We start from the raw sequence: 20,885 nt of genomic DNA, 5'->3' as shown, positions 1-20,885 counted from the left end.
CTTACTATACCTATATTACTGCCCACTTCCACTCCTCCTGTATTTTTTGGAAGCAAACCTTAGATATCATATCTTTCAAGGGTTAACTTTTTAAAGAAAAAAAATGATTATATCCTAACAAATAAAATGCATAATTAAGGAAACAAATATAATACATTTGCATATAAACTGTATTTGCACATAAACCATAATTACTATTATAGCTTTACCTTCAGGAACAGTCCAAGTAATTAGGAACGAAAGACATGTTTCAGACATGAAACTATGATAAAGACCAGGAACAAATGTGAGAAAAAAAAAGATTAAAATACTATACCTTGATTTTATTGAAGCAGTGTAAGTATTTCCAAGAACTGCCATAGTTGGAATAAGGATAAATGCCAAAGGTTTACATGGATCAGGATTAAGTTTAAAGTAATACCTATGTCAAAAAGAAAAAAATAAAACATAAATCAACAAAGCATTGCCAATCATTTTAAATTCTCAGAATCAATCAATTAAATACATTTCAAAACGTTCCTATAGCAATATGGATATAAGAGAGCTCTAAACAGCTCAAGAAATCATTGATAAATAAATTTTGCTCTACATCATCTTTATACTCAAGGTTTTATACGGAGAATTATGTTCAGTAACTACTAAAGGAAATGAAAATATCCCATCTGGAAGCACTTCCTTTTTACAGTAAGTATATGCCTGAAAGGTCATATATAAATAATATCTTATAAAACAAATTATTTAAAACATATTTAAACTGCTCTATTTAAAAAACATGAAAAAATGAAGGTTTATATAAAGTAACTGTCTACAGCCTTCTAGAATCATAAATTTGCGCTTCTCAAGTAATTTTCTCCCCAAATCTGTGGACAAAAATTTGCACCTTGATTAAAATAAGGGGCAAAGGAAGGATATTAATATCTGGTGACCTGTGATTTAATTTACTGAACTTATTTTGATTCAGCCAACTTAAAAAAAAAAAAAAACTTCCAGTATTTAGATAATCTGAAAGTTTTACATCATTTCTAAAAACTATATTAAGCAGGGGTTAACTATTAACTGGATAACGTGGTTTTTTAAAAAAGACAATTTACCAATAACTAAATATTCTAGAAATAAGCTTAGAGAGCATTTTTAGGCTCTCATTTAACCTAGGACACTTATCAGGTAACAAAGCAAATGACAGTTTTCTAGTAAAACAGCTGATCATTTATTTTAGTTCAACGTATAGGACACATCAGAAAAGTACACACTTCCTTCGTTATTTCTATTATTTTAAATGTAAGCATTTTTCTTCCCCTCAAATTTAAGAAAATATAAAATTGATTGTGAATTGAAAAATATATAAAGCACTAGCATTATGAATACTATAAGTCAGCAAAATAAAGCACATTTTCTCATATTTCTAGACTCAAAGAAGGCTAAAGAAAATACAATCCCTCCCCTTTTGGGCAGATTTTGGGGAAGTTTATATTCTCACGGAAAAGAAGAAAATGTGAATATGTTGAAAATAAATTTCAGGTGATAGCTTCTTGTTCTTGAGAAAGTTTTATGAAACATTAGGAGTCCTGCAAGTCTCTACTTACAGATATTTATAGTTTGAACCACATAAATTATAATTATATAAATAAAACACACCTAAGATTCTTCAGCCAATAAATTAAAGATGGCATGCTGAGTAATACAATCCATGTTAATAAGTTAATCACAGTACTGTGCATGCGAAGACTATCTTCAGCATCACTGGCAGATAAACGGAGATGGTGTACTGTAGAGTCTTTATGGTGATTGGATTTTTTTTCACTTCTTCTAGAGTGTTTGGGGTTCTACAAAGCAATAAAGTAAAAATATCAAGATATTAAGTAAAATTTAAGTTTATTTTTTTATTTAGAATCATACTCAATTATCTAACAGCTAAATAAATACATCTTTCCATTACCAAATTGATATAAAATACTGAAATTATCTTGTTTGAAAGTATTTTAAAGCAGTTATCAGTTATAAAATTTTTATTCCTTTGACTTGCTATTTCCACTGCTAAGAATATATCCTCTTAAGTAACTACTTGAAATAAAATTTAAAAGATAATTGTGATAACAAAAACAACTTAAGGACTGACAAAGATCACATTAAATGACAATCTAAGTCTTATTTTAATATTCATTAGGCTTGCTTTTCTTAAAGTTATTTAAATTCATAAAACCTTTTAAATACTGTAAAGTCCTAACCTATTTTTACAAAAATAAACTTTTATATTTTCCCATGTTCTTTCATACTAAAGTGATATAGCGTTTTGAAAATAAAACTTACCACAGTCTGGCTATTTTTAAAAGTTGTTAAGCTGGCTTGCAGATGAACAATCTATGAAAAAGAAAAGACTTTAATTTTACTTTTATTTTGAAACAAAAAACATACCCATTTTTACTGAAATTGAGAAGCACTGTAATTTGAAATTTTAAAAACCTAAATAAATAAAAATTCATTTAAACATTTAAAAACATTCTTTTAGAAAAGATAAATAATAACTACATGTGCTTGCTATCATGGATTAAAAAACAAACAAAATAATAAAAAATTCCAGAGTATGTTGGGGCCAGGATATAATGCTATATCTTCCACACTGTGTGAGACTATGCTTGAATGGTGCCTTGCTATCGCAACTTAAAGTGTCATGTGAGTCAAAAATTTGACTATATTCAGCATACTATAGAGTTTAACATGTGTTATATAATCTAAATCTTTGAAAATCTGGAACTCAATTATATAGGGCGGTGAAATGTTTACAAGAACCTGAGAAAGTCTATAAATTTACTAGGTTTGCTTATGTATTTGAGAAAGTTCTGTTTATTGGGTCAGTTGTTTGAAATATTCACTTAAAAAAACTAAAAATATTATATTTATAAACCAAATTAATTCATATTTGTAAATCAAAATAATTCTAAATAGTTTTTTCTGATGGACATATTTTTCCTTTGTAAACTGAAAGTAATCTATAATGTGCATGTATTAGCGTTAAATGCAGACACAAATAAACCTTTGTTAAAAAAAGGAAAAAATTATTATCCTTTCCAGTATCAACTGTCTCTACATAAGATTAATGTGGAGAACATGCAGTTGTATAACGTAGATTTTCCTGAAAAGCTGTCAGCCTTCTTAGAAGTGTTTTTCATTTCCTCAGTAAAATTGTCAGCTTAATTACTTTTATCCTGTCTTGTGATTCTTCAGCAACATTTGTAACATTCTACATTATTTCAGCATGATTGACAGCCTGATCCCACTGACATAACTTTTTGTTTTGTCTATTATCCACGTTTAAAGGGAGGTGTGAATAAAAACTGTTCTAGTAAAATGTTTTTTAAAAAGTTAACATTACTTGCCAGAGCATCAAGCAATATGGAACAGATTATATCTCCTCCCCTCCCTTTGTTTTTAACAAAGAAACCCACTCAGATTAGTAACTTCAGTTCTACAGTTAACTATATATATTTGAACTAGCTAAGATGTTAAAAAAAAACTTTACACTTAGGCCTGGTATATAACAGCAGTGATCAAAAAAATTTTTTTAACACCACCCATGGGAAAGTCTATGCCTGTCTGATACAAAGCTCAGGCCTTCTGACTTTACTGATTTGACATACCTTAAACACATAGTAAAGATAAGTAAGAAGGATGGCAAATGCTCCACAAGTTGTCCAACTAACTATGATCAAAACAACTGTCAAAATGGGCAAGTCTGGTGATATTATCTTGATATCTTTAGGAAGTTCAGAGGGCCTGGAATAACAAGAGTAAAGCTTTCAAAAGCATATTAACAATTATTTACACAGTCACATATAAGCAGAAAACAATACAGTGCTCTGCCAGGCTCTCCTTATTAATGTGCAAGTATTACTATAAGGTAAACAGGCTTTTTAAAATAAAGGTGAGGGGTGACACATATTTTAAAATTCTTTTATACACTGTGATAGTTTCTCTTGCATTTATATATACTATGGGTAATACATGTACTAAAAAAGAAAAAATATTATTAAAGATAATTATTAATTATAGGCCCTGTGCCATACAATTCCAATCTTGATAGGAAGAGAAATAATTTTGTTCTTAAAGTCTTGAGGTCACTCAGACATGTGATGGTGTTAATGTCAGAAGCACCTCAGAAGGGTGGAGGAAGAAGCATCATACCATAATCCACTCTGTGACAGTAAATCACATAACACGGCTGGTGAGGAAATGGAAACTAGATCACTGGTTTACCAAAAGAGCATACCAGCAACTTCAAACTGTCTTTGGATCATAATAAACCTCTAGGCAATGTTTTTGGAGCTCTTATACATTTCATCTAATCTGATCCTAAATATCAAGATTGGAGTCTCAGGTTTGATTGAAAATCAACATATAAAAGCATTGCCAGAGAAACACTCGCCCTTGGAAAGATTTACAACAGTGAAATTTAAAAATACTTGTGTAATCTGTCAAACTTTTTTGATTAACTCTTGAGCACTATGGTCAAAATCAAATGTAGCATTTAACTTGAAATAAATGATAACATGACAAAAACATAAGTTTGAACACTAACCCCATGTTTTGCTAGTTACACATTTTTCCTTAGAAATTATAGTTTGGTGAAAGCAAGTTAATTTTAAGGTTCCCTATCAGAATACAGTTTTTTTCTTAAGAGCAATAAGAAAGGTTTTCGTCATTCATTCTTTACCTTTTCAAAGTCAGCCACAATGAAGAAAGGAGTCTCACAGACACAGAAGAGAGTAGGCCACCCCAATAGGCAGTACATGTTCCAAACAGAAAAAGAATCAACGATACAAGGGGGAAACACATACTCTGACTAGTTAAAACGATGGCATCTAATTCTGGTAACAATAACATATCCCAAAATTCTTTAAACCACTTGTATCTGTGGATAAAAGAAAACATATAAAAAATAAAAGCAAATAATACAATAAAAGCAAAAAAACCCCAACAACTCTCATTAAAGGATTTAATGTTTGAAGTGTTTGACCATTCACTACAGTCCCCAGAGTACCATGATATTTCATTTATAATTATACTGAAAAAACAAACTTCAATTCCTGGTAGGGAACTAGCGAGTCTAGTGATCTTCAAGGATCTGAGTCTCAAGTCTCAATGCAGCTTTACTGCTCTCATTGATCCTTTTAATGAAGTAATAACTGGTCTTTTTTTTAAGTTAGAAAGCCAACAGCTAGTTATAAAGACAGAAGAAAAGACATCTAAGTAATGGTTTTTAACCAAACAAAAACAAAAACAAAACCTGAATAAATTAAGAATGCGATGTTAAGTAGGGTAGAGAGATCTAAAATATACTTTGTATGGGAAGTAATAAAAAGTGTTCTGAGGCACTGTTTCACCAATATCCTATATTGCTTTGTGTCCATGAATCTGGGACACCCAAAGCTCATGTACCACATACATTCTTTTGAAAATGTTAAAGTCCTGGTATATTTATAGTCTAAATTGAGACTGATATATGTGTATATATATAAGTTCAGTAATTACTTCTAAACTATTGAAGTAAATGTTGATGTACTTATTAGGCCTTTGCCTAGGAGAAAAAGTCCATTTAATAAAACAAGTCAATTGCCTTATTTGTATGGAAATTTATCCTTCATATTTGAGTCAAACATAATACTTTATATATAAAACAAAATTAAAATCATTATCACAGACAATAAAACTTACCCCAACAGAAACTTAACCATAATTACAAAAGGATCAACTTTGTATGGTTTGGCTTCTTTATCCAACATAGTAGCATATTCTAAGCAGTGACCTAGTGATTTAAAAAAAAATTATATGTAGTAGAGAATTCACAGTAATTAAGTATGAGACATATTATATGCTGCACTGTTCGTAAGAGCAACATATTTCATGTCATAGAAAGCAAGGGTCTTTATTACTATCACAGAGACTCTTCTCAAAAGATTAAAAGTTACCCTAATTTGAAAGATAAATCAAAACTACAATGAGGTACCACCTCACACTGGTCAGAATGGTCATCATTAAAAACTCTACAAATAGCAAATGCTGGAGAGGATGTGGAGAAAAGGGAACCCTGCTACACTGTTGGTGGGATTGTAAATTGGTGCAGCCACTATGGGAAACAGTATGGAGGTTCCTCAAAAAACTAAAAAATAGAAATAACATATGATCCAGCAATCCCACTCCTGGGTATATATCCAGACAAAACTCTAATTCAAAAAGATACTGCACCCCTATGTTCATAGCAGCACTATTCACTATATAGCCAAGATGTGGAAACAACCTAAATGTCCATCAACAGACGAATAGATAAAGATGTGGTACATATATACAATGAGATATTAGCCATAAAAAAAAAACAAAATAATGCCATTTGCAGTAATGTGGATGCAACTATAGATTATCATACTAAGTGAAGTCAGTCAGAAAAAGAAAGACAAATATATGATAGCACTTAAATGTGGAATCTAAAATATGACACAAATGAACCAATCTGTGAAACAGAAACAGACTCACGGACATAGAGAACAGACTTGTGGTTACCAAGGGGGAGGGGGTTGGGGGAGGGATGGTGTGGGAGTTCGGGATTAGCAGATTGAAGCTTTTATATATAGAATGGATAAACAACAAGGTCCTAATGTATAGCACAGAGAACTATATATCCTATGAAAAACCAAAATGGAAAAGAGTATAAAAAAGAATGTGTATATATATATATATATATATATATATATGTGTGTGTGTGTGTGTGTGTGTGTGTGTGTGTGTGTGTGTGTGTGTATAACTGAATCACTTTGCTGTACAGCAGAAATTAACACATTACAAATCAACTATACATCAATTAAAAAAAGTTAAAAAAAAGAAAAAAGATAAACATAAACCTACCATAAAAATTTACTCTAATTTACTGGTTCTCATACAAAAGTACATAGCCAATCATCATTTGTGAAACAAATTCAGGAGCCAAGGCTATGGTTTTGTCATTTGTATTTTTACAAAGCTCCACAGGTGAGCTATTTTTTAAAAACAGTTTTACTGAGATATAATTCTTATAACTCAAAATTCATCCATTTAAAGTATATCCAATTCAGTGGTTTTTTGTATATTCATAGAGTGTGCATTAACAACCACAGTCAGTCTTAAAACATTTTCATTACTCCCAAAAGAAACTGTTCTCCTTAACTGTCACCTCCAATGCCTCCCCATTCCTAGGCAACCACTAATCTACTTTCTGTCTCTATAGATTGGCTTACTCTGAAGATTTCATAAAAATGGAATCATATAATATGTGGTCCTTTGTGACTGGTTCCTTCAATTTAGCATATTTCCAAGATTCATCTATCTTGTAGCATTCAGCACATTATCTGTTCATCAGTTGATGGACATTTTGGTTGTTTCCACTTTTTGGCTATTATAAACAGTGTTTAGTGTGGATGTGTGTTTTCAATTCTCTTGGGTCTATACCCAGGAGTAGAGTTGCTGTGTCATATGGTAACTCTGTTTAACCTTTTGATGAACTGCCAGACTGCTTTCCAAAACAGCTATACCATTTTACATTCCCACTAACAGTATAGGAAGGTTGCAATTCTACAAATCCTCATTAACACTTGTTATTATCTGTCTTTTCTATTATAGCCATTCCAGTGATTTCTAATAAGCATCTTTGGTTCAGAACTACTTCTTTAATTGATTTGAGACACAATCCCATACTTAAGTCCTCTAGATTAACCAATATCATATATCCCCAGGGTCTCTGTGGACTATCTAGATATAAATCCCAAATGTTTGAAAATCAATTGTCAAGTCACTTAAAACTAAGAAGAATGAGGTGTCTCTTTTAAATTTCCAAAAATTATATTCAAGTAAAGGAGATGTCATATTGCCAGAATAATCTTTTAATTAAAAGGTTGGATCTGAGCAGATCACATTAAACGTTGCTTACTTCTTCCTGGAATATAATAGGTTAAATCAGGTTAAAATGAACACTAAAGGCAGACTTGAAACTGCAAAAAAGTCACTGAAAGGAAACGAGTAGCTGTGAAAGGATCTGGCACCATGGAAACGGTGGAGGGGATTTTTGGACTGCTTTTGTATGTTTTGTCCCCACTCTCTTTCCCTCTTGCCTCCTCTGATTATCATTGTACAAGCCCGGCAAGTGTGTGAGGCTCCTGGGAAATTGTTCTAACTGCTATACTATAGAGAGGGCTTTGTCCAATGTACTATACAGTCTATATTTTCTTCTCTAGATCCATGTTCTACCCTTTACTTTGCTCTGAATTCTGGGAGGCTGACTTTTATGAACTGGCTTCTAGTTGGGTTCAGTGAATGAGAAGCACTGGCAGATAGGAGGATAGAAGGAAATAAAGTTAGTGTATTTATTTCCCTGCCTTCTCCCTGCTGAGCCACACTCTGACAGTGGCCACAGCATTTCTGTACCCAAGGCTCAGGTGCAGTACTGCTGCTCTCTCCTACAGCTCTCTAGGTTTGCTCCCTCTCTTGCCCTGATACCTAGGAGTATCAGATGGCTCTGTTGCTAATTTGGTATTTTATCATTTGTTGTTGGTTTCCCTTAACCCTATACATACCTTTGAAATAGTCCCTTCAATTAAACTCTTAATTATTCCATTCAGTGTACCAAGACCTAAATGATACAGTTGATACAGCCCAAATATTACACTGAATGCCAACTATGTGCGTGGCCCTATGTCAGGCACTGGGGATAGAATGGAGAAGAAAACCCCCGTCAACCAGCTTCTATCTCTTAAGAGATCCTCAGAACAGAGGGAATAAACTTTAGACACAAGGGTATAAAATGGAGAAAACAAGTAAGGAATTTTCTTGGTAACCTCTTAAAACTTAAGAGGATCTCAAACTCCTGTAACCTTGAGAGAGAAGGGTTGTGAATTTTCAAGAAATCGATGTGTCTTCATTAGCTACACGTAGGATAAAAAAAGTAGTAATGAAGCATTGAGGAAGGAAGAGAGGGAGGGAGGAATAGAAACATTCTTACCTGTTGAGAAAAGAGAGTATAACTGTCCTCCATAAGCGAGAAGGATACTAGATATAACATAGGCAGGAAGAGCTCCACCATGAAATCTAACTACCTAGAAAACAGGCAAATCAATGGGCAACTTATGAATGTTCATGTTAATGAAATAAATATACTTTCACATGAAATAAAAATGTTGTTTTTCACTTTATACATTTTCTGACATGACTAAAAGATATCTTGAGTAATGGGTATAAAAATTCTAAGCAAAATAAATGCTAAGAATATATGGCATATTAGAAACATGTTGTCTGAATTTTTCATCAAAGGCATAATAGAGGCAATATTTAATTGTGTAGCATATGCTACAGAATTTTTCACAAGGAATGTTTATCGAGCATTTAATATGTTCCAGGTATAATACTAAACATGTTATATGCATTATCTCACGCTCTCCTCCCAAAAATCCTTTCATATAGTTCTTATCCCTATTTTACAGATGAAGAAGTTCAGGTACAGGGGGCCCAAGTAACTTGCACAATTAAGAGACACGCAAGTTACTTACTTACTTGTTACCTCTCTTTGCTCTTAACAGTAAGATAGGGACAATAATAGTACTTACCTTATAGGTGGTTTTAAGGATTTAAACATGTTCATTTGTGTAAAGCATTTAGAATATTAACTTGAACATGATAAACTATCAAAAATATGAGCTGCTATTGTTAGGCTTTTATGTCCTTCACCATCTTTGGAAATCTTGTGGAATGGAATTTAACTCAAAGCCTAAGTTCAAAACCATTATGTTATAGCACCTCAAGTCATTCTATCAGCTGATCCAATCTCCATAAAAAACATACATATAACAAAAACATAGTGTAAGTTCTTCTTTTAATGTTAAAGTTTTAAAAGGAAATTACTTGAAAGCATGTTCTCCAATCCACAGAATTTTTAAGAAAAGGTACAGACTCCCCTGCTGTCAGTCTAATGAAAACTATGGAAACGAGTGCTTACACAAAATGTTAAGCAAAATGTCAGCAAGTTCAAGGTCTCCCTGAAGCTCCTCTGTGGATTCCCAGATTAAAATTGATAAGACTCAAGAAACATAAAGCTCATACTCATGATTTATAGTTTGTAGCTTTGAGTGAGAGGAGAGGAGAGTTGAGTGAAAGGGAAAAGGTCATTTTCCTACCTATTACTAAATGATGCTCACTGCCTGCTAATGACATGCCAGGAAATACATAGCATACTTTAGTTATTAAGTGTGTTGGAAGGATAGTTAAGTAGCATAACAGGCTCAGAGTCGTACTCCTGAGTTCAGACTACAGCTTTGCCTTTCACTAGCTCTTAGGCAACTTATTTTACCCCTCCTTCTCTCTAGGCCCTTAGCAGGAAAATGGAGTTAAATAGCACTATCTCACAGGGAGTTTGAGGCTTAAATGTGTTCATTTGTGCAAATCATTTGGAATAGTAACTGGCACAAGTAGGTGATCAGAAAATATTCACTGTTATTATTAACCTTTAATGCCCTTCACTGTTTTCAGAAATCTTGTAAGAGAATATTAACTTGAACATGATAAACTTGAATATTAACTTGAATATTAATACTGAATATTAATATTGAGACTATTAACTTGAACATGATAAACTTGAGTCAAGCACCTTGTAAGAGGTGCTACATAAAATTTCTTTTAAATTTTAAAATTCTTTAAAATTTTAAAATTTCTTTTTAATGACTGAGTGTCATTGTTATGAGTAGTAAATATGATACTGGGCCACAGATATAACAATCAACAATCATAAACTGGTCTCCATGGGTCATATTCAAATTGTATATGTGCTTCATTTGGTTTAGTATTTGGCATAGTATTTCTTTACATTTTGAATTAGATGCCAACATTGAAAAATTAAAATATTTTATCTAAAAATTCAGATTTCTAGTTTCTCTTAAAATCTAAAGATTGGGCAACACGGGGCTTCATTCCTACATGGAAATGATTTATTAAGAGTTTAAATAATTCTCTTGAGAAAGCAACTTTCAGTTTATTTTCTGTTCTCTCTTTCATAAGAGTAGACTGAACAATATGTAAGTATATTTTCCTCTTTTTTTCTAAAAAAAAAATTAATTTTATGAAAAAATTATCTAATCAAAGGCTAAAGATTCTCCTAAGTGGTTTCTCTGTAGTCCTCTTTCCAGTCTTCTTTGACTGAATCAGTTAACACTGAAAATACGTATGATTTTTAAAAGACAAATAAGATATACAAAACCTAATTCATTCTCCTACTGTTCTCAAGCTAAACTTTGAAACAAACATGACCTAAGAGCACCTTATATCATTCCAAACATTTGAGGACTTAACTCAATTGTCAGGAATTCTTCAACATTTAAAAAAGTACCTACCTCTGATCCTGCAACACCCACACATCATCATTTTTTAGAAAAATTTCCATGTCTAAACAAGACTATTAGTCTGTTTTTTTTTGGTGTACATATAATTACACCTAACTATACAGTATCAAGCAAACTTGACTTTTCTTGTCACTAATCTGAATTATGAGCCCCAGGGATGATATGGATAAGAGAGTGTGTTATATCCTCAGCCATACCACCATGTACAGTGACATACTAAAAATACAATAGCATGAATTCTTCACTTTTATTCCAAGATGTAATTTTTCTTAATAATTGATCTCTTAACATTTTAGAGTATTTATTATAACTATCCATGATCCTATTTTCCAACTTACACTAATATTTAATCTTCTCTTTCTAATGTAGCACAAAATTTTTACACATTAGCTTAGAATTTTCTAATGTTCACAAATTTAATAATAATCACAATCTAGTTCTTACCAGGTTGTTGTCAGGATCAAATGAGATAACATACATAAAAAGTTTCTGATTTACTTTTAACTTGTGAGTTTTATTATAATTATAGAATTAAATGACTTAAAAATTCTGCTATGCCTAGACTGCAAAACATAACAGACCAAAAAAATAAAGTGAAAGTAATAAAAGACACAATAAAATTTTTAGTGAATTTTAAAACTATAATTTCTCTGACTAATCAGTATTATCTATTTATGTCCAGATTGTACAATTCTGCAAATTATAATGATGTTGAATAATAATATAGTAGTTCTACAACTTGATAAATTATTTTTGTAACACTATTTGCCTATGAATTTAAGATACTCCCCAAATGAATTTAACCTATTTCAGCATGTTTATTTTTAATATAATTTACTTTTACCTTTTACAAACTGAGCATGCACAACATAAAAAGTTCTTGGAAAAAGCTCATTTATATGACAGAGCCTACAGATTTTATTGGATTATGAATTATAGCATCGTATGAGCAATATGAAATCTTAATATGATATCCATTTAGCCAAAAATATTAATTTTCTCGAAAATCAGGAATCAACTTTCATTTTTAGGAAGTATCAAATATGAAAGCATCACCTTAAAGCCAGGGGTGGCCAACTATGGCCTGTGTGCCAAGAATGGCTTTCAGATTTTATTAACGTGAGAAAAAGAAGAAAAAAGGAGAAAGAAGAAAAAAGAAGTAGCTGCAGTAGTGGCAGCAGTGGCAAGAGACTATATATGGTCTGCAGAAATACTAATATCTGGTGCTTTACAGAAAACGTTTACAATCCCTGCCTTACAGTTTCTATTCACAAGGCAATAAATAATCGACAAGGAGTCTCTCTTACCTGTCCAAGTATTTGTGAAAAGGAAGTCTTAACTGTCACCTAGTTTAAAACAATTATTAAAAAAAGGTTATTTTCCCTAAACTCTAGTTCACATTTTATTAAACTGAGCACTAAGCATAATCATTAATTTTTTTATAATGATGAACCTAAAGGTACCCAAGAGCTTAAAAGAATTCTCTGAACCATCAACATTTAATTTGTATCAACTGTGGTTTTGCTGTTCAATATTTTTTCTGTAATCTAATTCTTTCCCAATTGGATGAATGCTATGATACGTGGTATCATATGATACCGTGATATGTGGTAACCCTTTACTAACTAGAATATTTAATTAATCAGAATATCTTATTACCAGATCATACAAGCTAAAGGAATTTATTGAATGATTGAGTCAGAAACTATACGTATGTTTGCTGAAAAATAAAGCACAAATTAATCAACTTACTTATGTAACTTGTACTTTAAAATCTCAAACCTACAATCGTATGGTACTAAATATAGTTAAGCTAAACCACTTCTGAGTAAATTTCATAAAAATAGGTTTCACATGATACAATACCAGGAACAAACAGATCACATGTAATAAAATTTGAGCCAAAACAACACTTTAAAAAGAAATTCATCATTAATTATCTCTGCCATAAATATAACTCCTTTGATATTAGGAAGTCTGGGAAAAGGAAATTCATCTTTCATAGAGAAGTTGTAAAATAACTATATTTTGTCAATACATGGACTTTTTAAAAAAATAAAGTATTTGTAAAAATATGGACATTAAGAGAATATGCAGTACAGCCAAATTACTAACACAATTCTTTCTATCTCTATAGTAATATTAGAAATATGAAGGCATAAGCTGAAAACCATTATATCCCTGCAAAATCCTTCAATGCTAGAAACAGAAAGCAAGATATCAAAGCATTAATAAATTCCATGAAATCTAAAATAACTCATAATATAGGTCAAACTGAAGCTTGTAGGACAGATTATATTCACTTGACCTACCAATTCTAGTTTACCCTAAGAAAGTTAGCTCTAATAAAGAATCCAAATTAAAGCAACTGAGTAGAAATAAGATATTTCACATAAACCAAAACCACCATTGAAATGTATACTTCAAGCACTTAAATCTGGAATCCTTAGAAGCTGGTATGTTCTTATACAAAGAGGAACTCTTTTAGTTCATGAATCTATATGTAAATAAAATGTTACTCTCGAGTCCATTTCCCTTCTCTCAGTGCAAAGAGATCTACGTGATTGTAAAACAAAACCAACAGGTACTAAATTGCACATATTAATGATTAATAGAGCTTAAAATAATGAGTGAAAAGAAGATCCTTAAGCTTATCCAGTAGTGCTGGAAAATATATATCATGCCAGTTACTGCAGTATAGCCATGTCAGCTGATTTCATGAAGTCCTTCAATTTATGGAGGATTCTGGACTTTGGGCTTCCAAACTGAGAAGGTTAATCTGCAGTCTCAATTTTTATTTTATTTTCTATTACTTATTAAGATACATACTTTCAATGGTCCAGCTAAGGAAATACTGAGGTGGTGCTAACAGGCAAAATGGAGACTATTTAAAGTATCATAAGTAACTAACTCTCTCTTATATTAATTGGCTTTCGCATCACCATATATCTGAGGCAAATATAAAAATATATTTCCAGTTTATTCTATAACTAAATCCTAAAAATTAAGCAAACATATAACTTACCTCATACTGACAGTCTGATGATGTATACATTTTTAATAATGCTACATGGCTGTCATTTTCTGGTTGAGCAATATGGAGTTTCACAGAAATTGCTGTAGCAGATGGAACCCTGAAAAGATAAATATCAGTTCTCAAATACAAAATGCTGTGAAATAACCATGGCTAAGTCAATCCTCAGCACAACACAGTGAAATAACGTAAGGAGGCTAGATGCCACACGTTACTATGGATTGACACTTTTCCAGTCGTATCACAGTTGTCTGAATGCTCCTTCTAGGACACAGAAATTGGGGGAGAGGGTGGAAAGGGGTTCATATCTGAAGCAAGTAAGGTTTAAATTCTAGATCGCTTAAATAAGAATACTATATGGTATCTTATAATATTATATTATCTTATGGGCACAATGTTACATAAAGAATACCTACATTTTACTCAGAGGCCCTGTAATAATTTCTCTAAAATTTTATTATGATTTAAATAAGCAGACTAAGTAGAATATGTATTACTCAAAAACAACAAAGTTTAAGGTAAATTCTTTCATATACTTACTGTGCAATGGTTAGTGAATCTTCATAAGACCAGGGAATATGAAGTTTATAGATACTAGTAATTTCTTCTGTGGAAACATGAAGGAAATATGTATTACTAACCTTATGTTACTAAGGTTACTACTATAATACCTAACTATTTACACAATACTCATTTCATTAAAAAATAATCAGTAAGAGTTATATCACACAATAAATTATGGAGAATTACTTAATAATAATGTTTAATTAGACCTACAACAAGATATTAGAGCATATGGGAAGTATAAGAAACTAGAAAAACATTAAACAGCTAAATCTCAATTATTACTACAATAAAACAGCAAGATATACAGTATTTTTAAAACGTGGATATTTAAACTGAAACAGATGAAGATGCTTACTGTTAAGAAAGGGTCTATGTTAAATCCATTTGGAAATATAAACAGCTTTTCTATTATCATATATTTAATATTAATTTACATAAAATATATGGAAAAATAAGTATTACAGAAAATTCAAGTGAAGACCTAATGATTCTTCAAATGACAATACTATTTTTTCAGAAATACACTTACCTTTCACTCCTGAGCACTTGCTTACAACGTTGATTTTAAAAGCTTGGTATATCTAATAGAATTTGACCACAAAAATTAAAAAAAAACAAGTTTATAAGTTTGTTTAACTAAACAGTAAAGTAAAATCAAGTCCTGTTATTGTCAAGATAATTAATTACCTGTCCAAAGTTCAGAAGCTCTATATTATAGAACAGGCCACTTGTATTTAATATCACTTTCCTTGAAGACAATCCTATTGAATTAAAAGTACTGTATTACTTAGAATACCAAAAAAAATTTTTTTAAAGTACAAAAGTACTGACTGCTTAAACAATGTCTAAAATAATGCCAACAGATTTTTAACATTAGAAAAGAGTTTATAGGTTCTTGCTTTCAGTATGGAGGAGTGAACTCCTAAAAATCCAATCCTCCTTCAATAAATTTTGAACAAAGCATAACATTTATAATGACTTTCAATGACATTTATGTGTTTTAAAAAATCACTACATAGTTCCAATTTCAAAAAGGTATGCTTTCTTGGTAGATTTTTTTTTTTTAACATTTTAATCAAATTTTAAAAATCGCATCCACTTACACGTGAATGCCTTTGGATAAGAATATGCAAATGCGGGGCTTCCATGGTGGCGCAGTGGTTGAGAATCTGCCTGCCAATGCAGGGGACACGGCTTCGAGCCATGGTCTGGGAGGATCCCACATGCCGCGGAGCAACTAGGCCCGTGGGCCACAACTACTGAGCCTGCGTGTCTGGAGCCTGTGCCCCGCAACAGGAGAGGCTGCGATAGTGAGAGGCCTGCGCACCGCGATGAAGAGTGGCCCCCGCTTGCCGCAACTAGAGAAAGCCCTCGCACAAAAACGAAGACCCAACACAGCCAAAAACAAACAAACAAATAAATAAATAAATAAATAATTGAAAAATAGATGTTAAAATTAAGTAATTTACAAAAAAAGAATATGCAAATGCAAGTGTTCAGATGCTTCTTTGAAAAGAGAAAACAATAAGACAAACCACCACTGTGCAATAGACAGAAAAGGCTTGAAATATTTTACCAAGTATATCACTGAAATTCTATTAATTAAAAAATAAATACTGTATGATATTAAGATTCTGTCAGTCACATTTAGCACCAGTTAAAACACATAACTAGTTTTTTCATAATGTTGCATTATCATAACTATATTATAGGATGTATACTTGGAGTTAAGAAAAAAAAGACAGGATATTTTATCAACATGTAAACAAATTTGCTAAATACAAGGTGTACCATTAATCTGTGATTAATAAATCACTTTTGAAACACAATGCTAACTTACACATTCAACTACAAACCATTTTAATGAGTACCTAGTGTAACCAATATTTTAAAATACAGCACTGAATTTAAGGCAACTCAAAATGAACAATAGGAGAAAAACTAGTAAATATGAAGTATACTTCACATTCTACTTAATCTAATTTAAAATACCATTCACTGTGGTACCCTTCTTCACAAGTAAGATGGTCTAACTTTTGGGTGTTTAAAAAATTCTAACAGGAGGTAAGAAATAATTTAAAATTTTGCTTTCCACTATGGCAAAAGGGAAATCAGAAGCTGAACACTTTACTAATTAAAAAAAAATTTTTTTTTAGCCTGACTCACACCTTGAAGATTTTAGAAAGAACATTATTATTAAAATGTTGATAGGCCCATTTGGAAGATTGTTTAACATCAACAAATAAGCCACAAGTGTTCGACTGTGTTATAATTTAAAATGTGAGACATTCACCAGTAATCAAAGCATAAATTTCCCTGTTCTCACTTTTAAAACAGTTCAAGTCTTAATTTATTATTAAATCTAAGATATCAAAAGTATTGGTGGACATCAGTTACATACTATTGTCAGAGTATATTTTAGCAACAATAAAAATTTCATTTTTTCACCTGAAGAAATCAAGACCCATTTTTCTTTTAATAGATTAACTTTAAAATTTCTTAGCATATTCCAGAAGCACCTATATCCATTATGTCCAGGAAACCAGTTTCCTATCATTATACAGTATTAATCAGTTTAGCTGAGCATAAATTAAAACAAGGAGAATTTGCCTCTATGAACATGGAACTGAATATGGTATGTGTAATCATGGAGTCACAATTACAAAAATTTGACCTAGGGAGGGTAGATCTCTTATTTTATAAGCTTGCTATTTTTAATGAGGTAGGTGGTTTAGAGTTGTCATTTCTGTATTGTTCTGTGTATTCTTCAACCAAAAAAAAAAAAAAAAAAGGTGGGGGAGGGATAAAAATCTTAAAGGAAGTTTCCTCTCTCAAGTAACAGATTCTTTTCACGAATGGAATACAAAAGAAAAATATTGAAAAAATGGGGCATGCCAAAAGAGCACAAGAGCCAACTTAAAAAGAGCTCCCAACATCCAAAGCTGGAGCAACTTAAGCAAAAAAAAAAAGTAACCATAGTATTGCATTATAACCAAATAAATAAAATAAATATCCATAAGTCCATAGTGACATAAATAAAAACTGAATAAATGGGGGAAAAGGGACAACTTTCCCTTAGGAAGAATTCCAATAATTATAGAATGCCAGTAATAATTGCTTCAGACTAGATAAACCAATGGATGATAAAATTAGTGGGTTATTTTGAAGAAAAACAGGATACTTACACAGTCTCAAAGTATCTCCCCCAAGATATTTATTAATCACAAAGAGAAAAGCAAAGCAGTAACTTTACTGGAGAAACCTGGCAGATAACACATTAACCAAGAAGTGATCAAGGTCCACATCACTAGTAATTAGACGTAGTGACATCATGTATCCTCTGATATGATACACTGAGAAGTTCACATTGCTCCTGTGATATTCTTGCCCAAAATGCGTAACCTCAATCTAATTATAAGAAAACATTAGACAAAGCCAAATAGAGAGATATTCTACAAAATAACTGACCAGTACTCTTCAAGGGCCTCAAAGTTATAAAACACAAAGGAAGACTGAGGAACTATCAAAGATCAGAGGAAACTAGGGAGACATGACAACTAAATGCAATATGGGAACCTGGAGAACACTGGTGGAAAATCCAATGAAAACCAAATAAAACTGTAGTTAACAGTATTGTACCAGTGCTAATTTCTTAGTTTTGACAATTTTATTGTTTATGTTAAGGTGAATGAGAGCTATATGGGAACTCTACTCTTTCTGTGATTTTTCTGTAAGTCTAAAATTGTTTCAAAATAAAATTTAAAGGAATATTTAGTTATGTGTATGTTACCACAACAAAAAAAATGGGAAATATTTAGAGCAATCTTGAAACCTTCAGACGGCAGGTAGTAATTTATACCTTAGAATAAACCTGTTATAAAAAGGGCCTATATGTAGTATAAATTCATGTGAAAACACATACACACAGACAATTACCTGCAAATGTATATGATCATGGATAAGTTTATTTTAAAGTTCATTTCTGGGACTTCTCTCATGGTCCAGGTCTAAAGAATCTGCCTTACAATGCAGGGGACGCGGGTTCGATCCCTGGTCAGGGAACTAAGATCCCACATGCCGTGGGGCAACTAAGCCCGCGCACCACAACTGCTGAGCTTGCGTGCCTCAGCTGGAGAGCACACATGCCGCAATCTACAGAGCCCACACGCTCTGGAACCCGCACGCCACAACTAGAGAAAGAAAACCCACACGCCACAACTAGAGAGAAGACCGTGTACCACAACGAAGAGCCTGGGCGCCGCAACGAAAGATCCTGCATGCCTCAACGAAGATCCTGCCTGCTGCAACTAAGACCCAGCGTGGCCAAAAATAAATGAAATAAATAAATAATAAATATTTAAATAAATAAATAAATAAAGTCTATAAAAAAAATAAAGTTCATTTCTCAGAAAATGATTGCTGGCCCAGTTAAAAATCAAACCACTGAGCCATATCACGTGGTTATTCTAAGAACTACACTTGAAATACACAAAAACACAATGTTACAGGGCTCTGCATTATTGCAACTAACTGGCAAAATAAATCAGCACTCTTAAAAATAAAAGCAATTCTTAAGATTTCCAAAATCAAAGTACTTACCAAAGGAAAAAAGATGAGTTACAGGAAGCTGTATGGATCTTGTCTCTTTTTTAAAGAATTCACAATCTACAACAAACTGGAATATAAAACATTGATTTATTAGGAAAAAATAGAATTAAATTTATAGTAAAATATCTTCACTTGATACTTGAGTAGAAAACAAAAATCTATAAACTTCAGTTTTGAAGAAGGTATTATCTATTATCTATCACACCCTAACCCTGGTTATATTTAGGGGGCATGAATTCCTCAAGGAGAGATGCTAAGCTAAGAGAATTTGGTGACACAGCTTAACTTAATAGATAAATTATTAGAGGGTCATTTCTATAAGAGCAGATGTACAGCAAAGTTTTCTTGCAGCTAGTTTTAGGTGTTTATAGAAGAGGGACCATAAACGATGGATCAAAGCATTAAGAGCCAAGATTAATTAAGAATTTAGGTAATATATCTCTGAATTCTTTCATACTCAAAAGGAAATGTGATTTTGTTACATCTTTTCAAAAAATTGCATATTTAGTATGTTTCAGCAGTCTAATTAGACTACAAAAGGCTTTTGGAGACATACTGCCATTCATCTACAGATGGCTAATGTTATTCATGTAAGATTATTTCAGGCTAAACAGAGATTATAATAAATGGAAAAGAGATTCACTATGTACAAAGAAAAAAAAAACACTATCTCAAAAAACATGAACCTAAAATGTGACATCTGCATCACTGCAATTTCTGTAATGACATTTCTTATCTAATAACATTTCTACAGTGGCATAACAAACTTTGTTCTCAGCTGTCTACAATAAGAACAGTTTCATTAAAATCATTTCCACAATCCAACCAAATTACTCTGATCTATTTATATGAGCTGAGGAAGTAATTAATCTGATGCCTAACTGTAGCTAGCAAGTAGTTTGCTGTCTACAATAAGTGGAAAGTCAGTGGGGTCTATCCTAGGCTTTTCCAGTAACTACACCTTGGATTGTATTTTAAGCTGTGTTATGTTGTTTGCCTCTTGGGTGGAGTTCTGACTGTTTCTGAAAATGAAAAACAGATGAGGGAAAACGCTATTAGAATGTACACACACGAGGGAATAAAAGAAAAAAACTAAGGGGCTCTGCTTTTATTTTTCCCTCTTTAATTAGAAGGCAAAGAACACTGTCAGATATTTTCACTATAGAAAACAGCTGTTATAGAGAAATCATTTATTCAACAGGATAATTCATCATATTTTTACAAGTATCTTTGGGTGAGACATTGCCTGAGACAGGGAAGCGATTTTAAAT

General features: G+C 32.0%; 1 protein-coding gene across 2 annotated transcripts in view; it reads right to left on the bottom strand.

Annotated features, from left to right (window-relative positions):
* PGAP1 (post-GPI attachment to proteins inositol deacylase 1) overlaps nucleotides 1-20,885 on the bottom strand; it is an 80,048-nt gene that overhangs the window by 9,219 nt on the left and 49,944 nt on the right. For both annotated transcript variants that reach the window (XM_082397332.1, XM_082397333.1), the window contains exons 14-26: nucleotides 19,606-19,681; nucleotides 15,694-15,767; nucleotides 15,536-15,587; nucleotides 14,980-15,046; nucleotides 14,431-14,539; nucleotides 12,713-12,751; nucleotides 9,020-9,113; nucleotides 5,710-5,800; nucleotides 4,709-4,906; nucleotides 3,636-3,771; nucleotides 2,308-2,358; nucleotides 1,636-1,823; nucleotides 317-421 (exon numbers count right to left, since the gene is read on the bottom strand). In XM_082397332.1, the coding sequence (XP_082253458.1) occupies nucleotides 317-421; nucleotides 1,636-1,823; nucleotides 2,308-2,358; nucleotides 3,636-3,771; nucleotides 4,709-4,906; nucleotides 5,710-5,800; nucleotides 9,020-9,113; nucleotides 12,713-12,751; nucleotides 14,431-14,539; nucleotides 14,980-15,046; nucleotides 15,536-15,587; nucleotides 15,694-15,767; nucleotides 19,606-19,681 (1,280 nt within the window). The remainder of the gene's footprint in view (nucleotides 1-316; nucleotides 422-1,635; nucleotides 1,824-2,307; nucleotides 2,359-3,635; nucleotides 3,772-4,708; nucleotides 4,907-5,709; nucleotides 5,801-9,019; nucleotides 9,114-12,712; nucleotides 12,752-14,430; nucleotides 14,540-14,979; nucleotides 15,047-15,535; nucleotides 15,588-15,693; nucleotides 15,768-19,605; nucleotides 19,682-20,885) is intronic.

This window comes from Balaenoptera borealis (assembly GCF_965194805.1).
Source record: "Balaenoptera borealis genome assembly, chromosome: 6".
Classification (NCBI taxonomy): domain Eukaryota; kingdom Metazoa; phylum Chordata; class Mammalia; order Artiodactyla; family Balaenopteridae; genus Balaenoptera; species Balaenoptera borealis.
The sequence above is the reverse complement of the archived record's forward strand: the minus strand, read 5'-3'. Positions and strand labels throughout refer to the sequence as shown.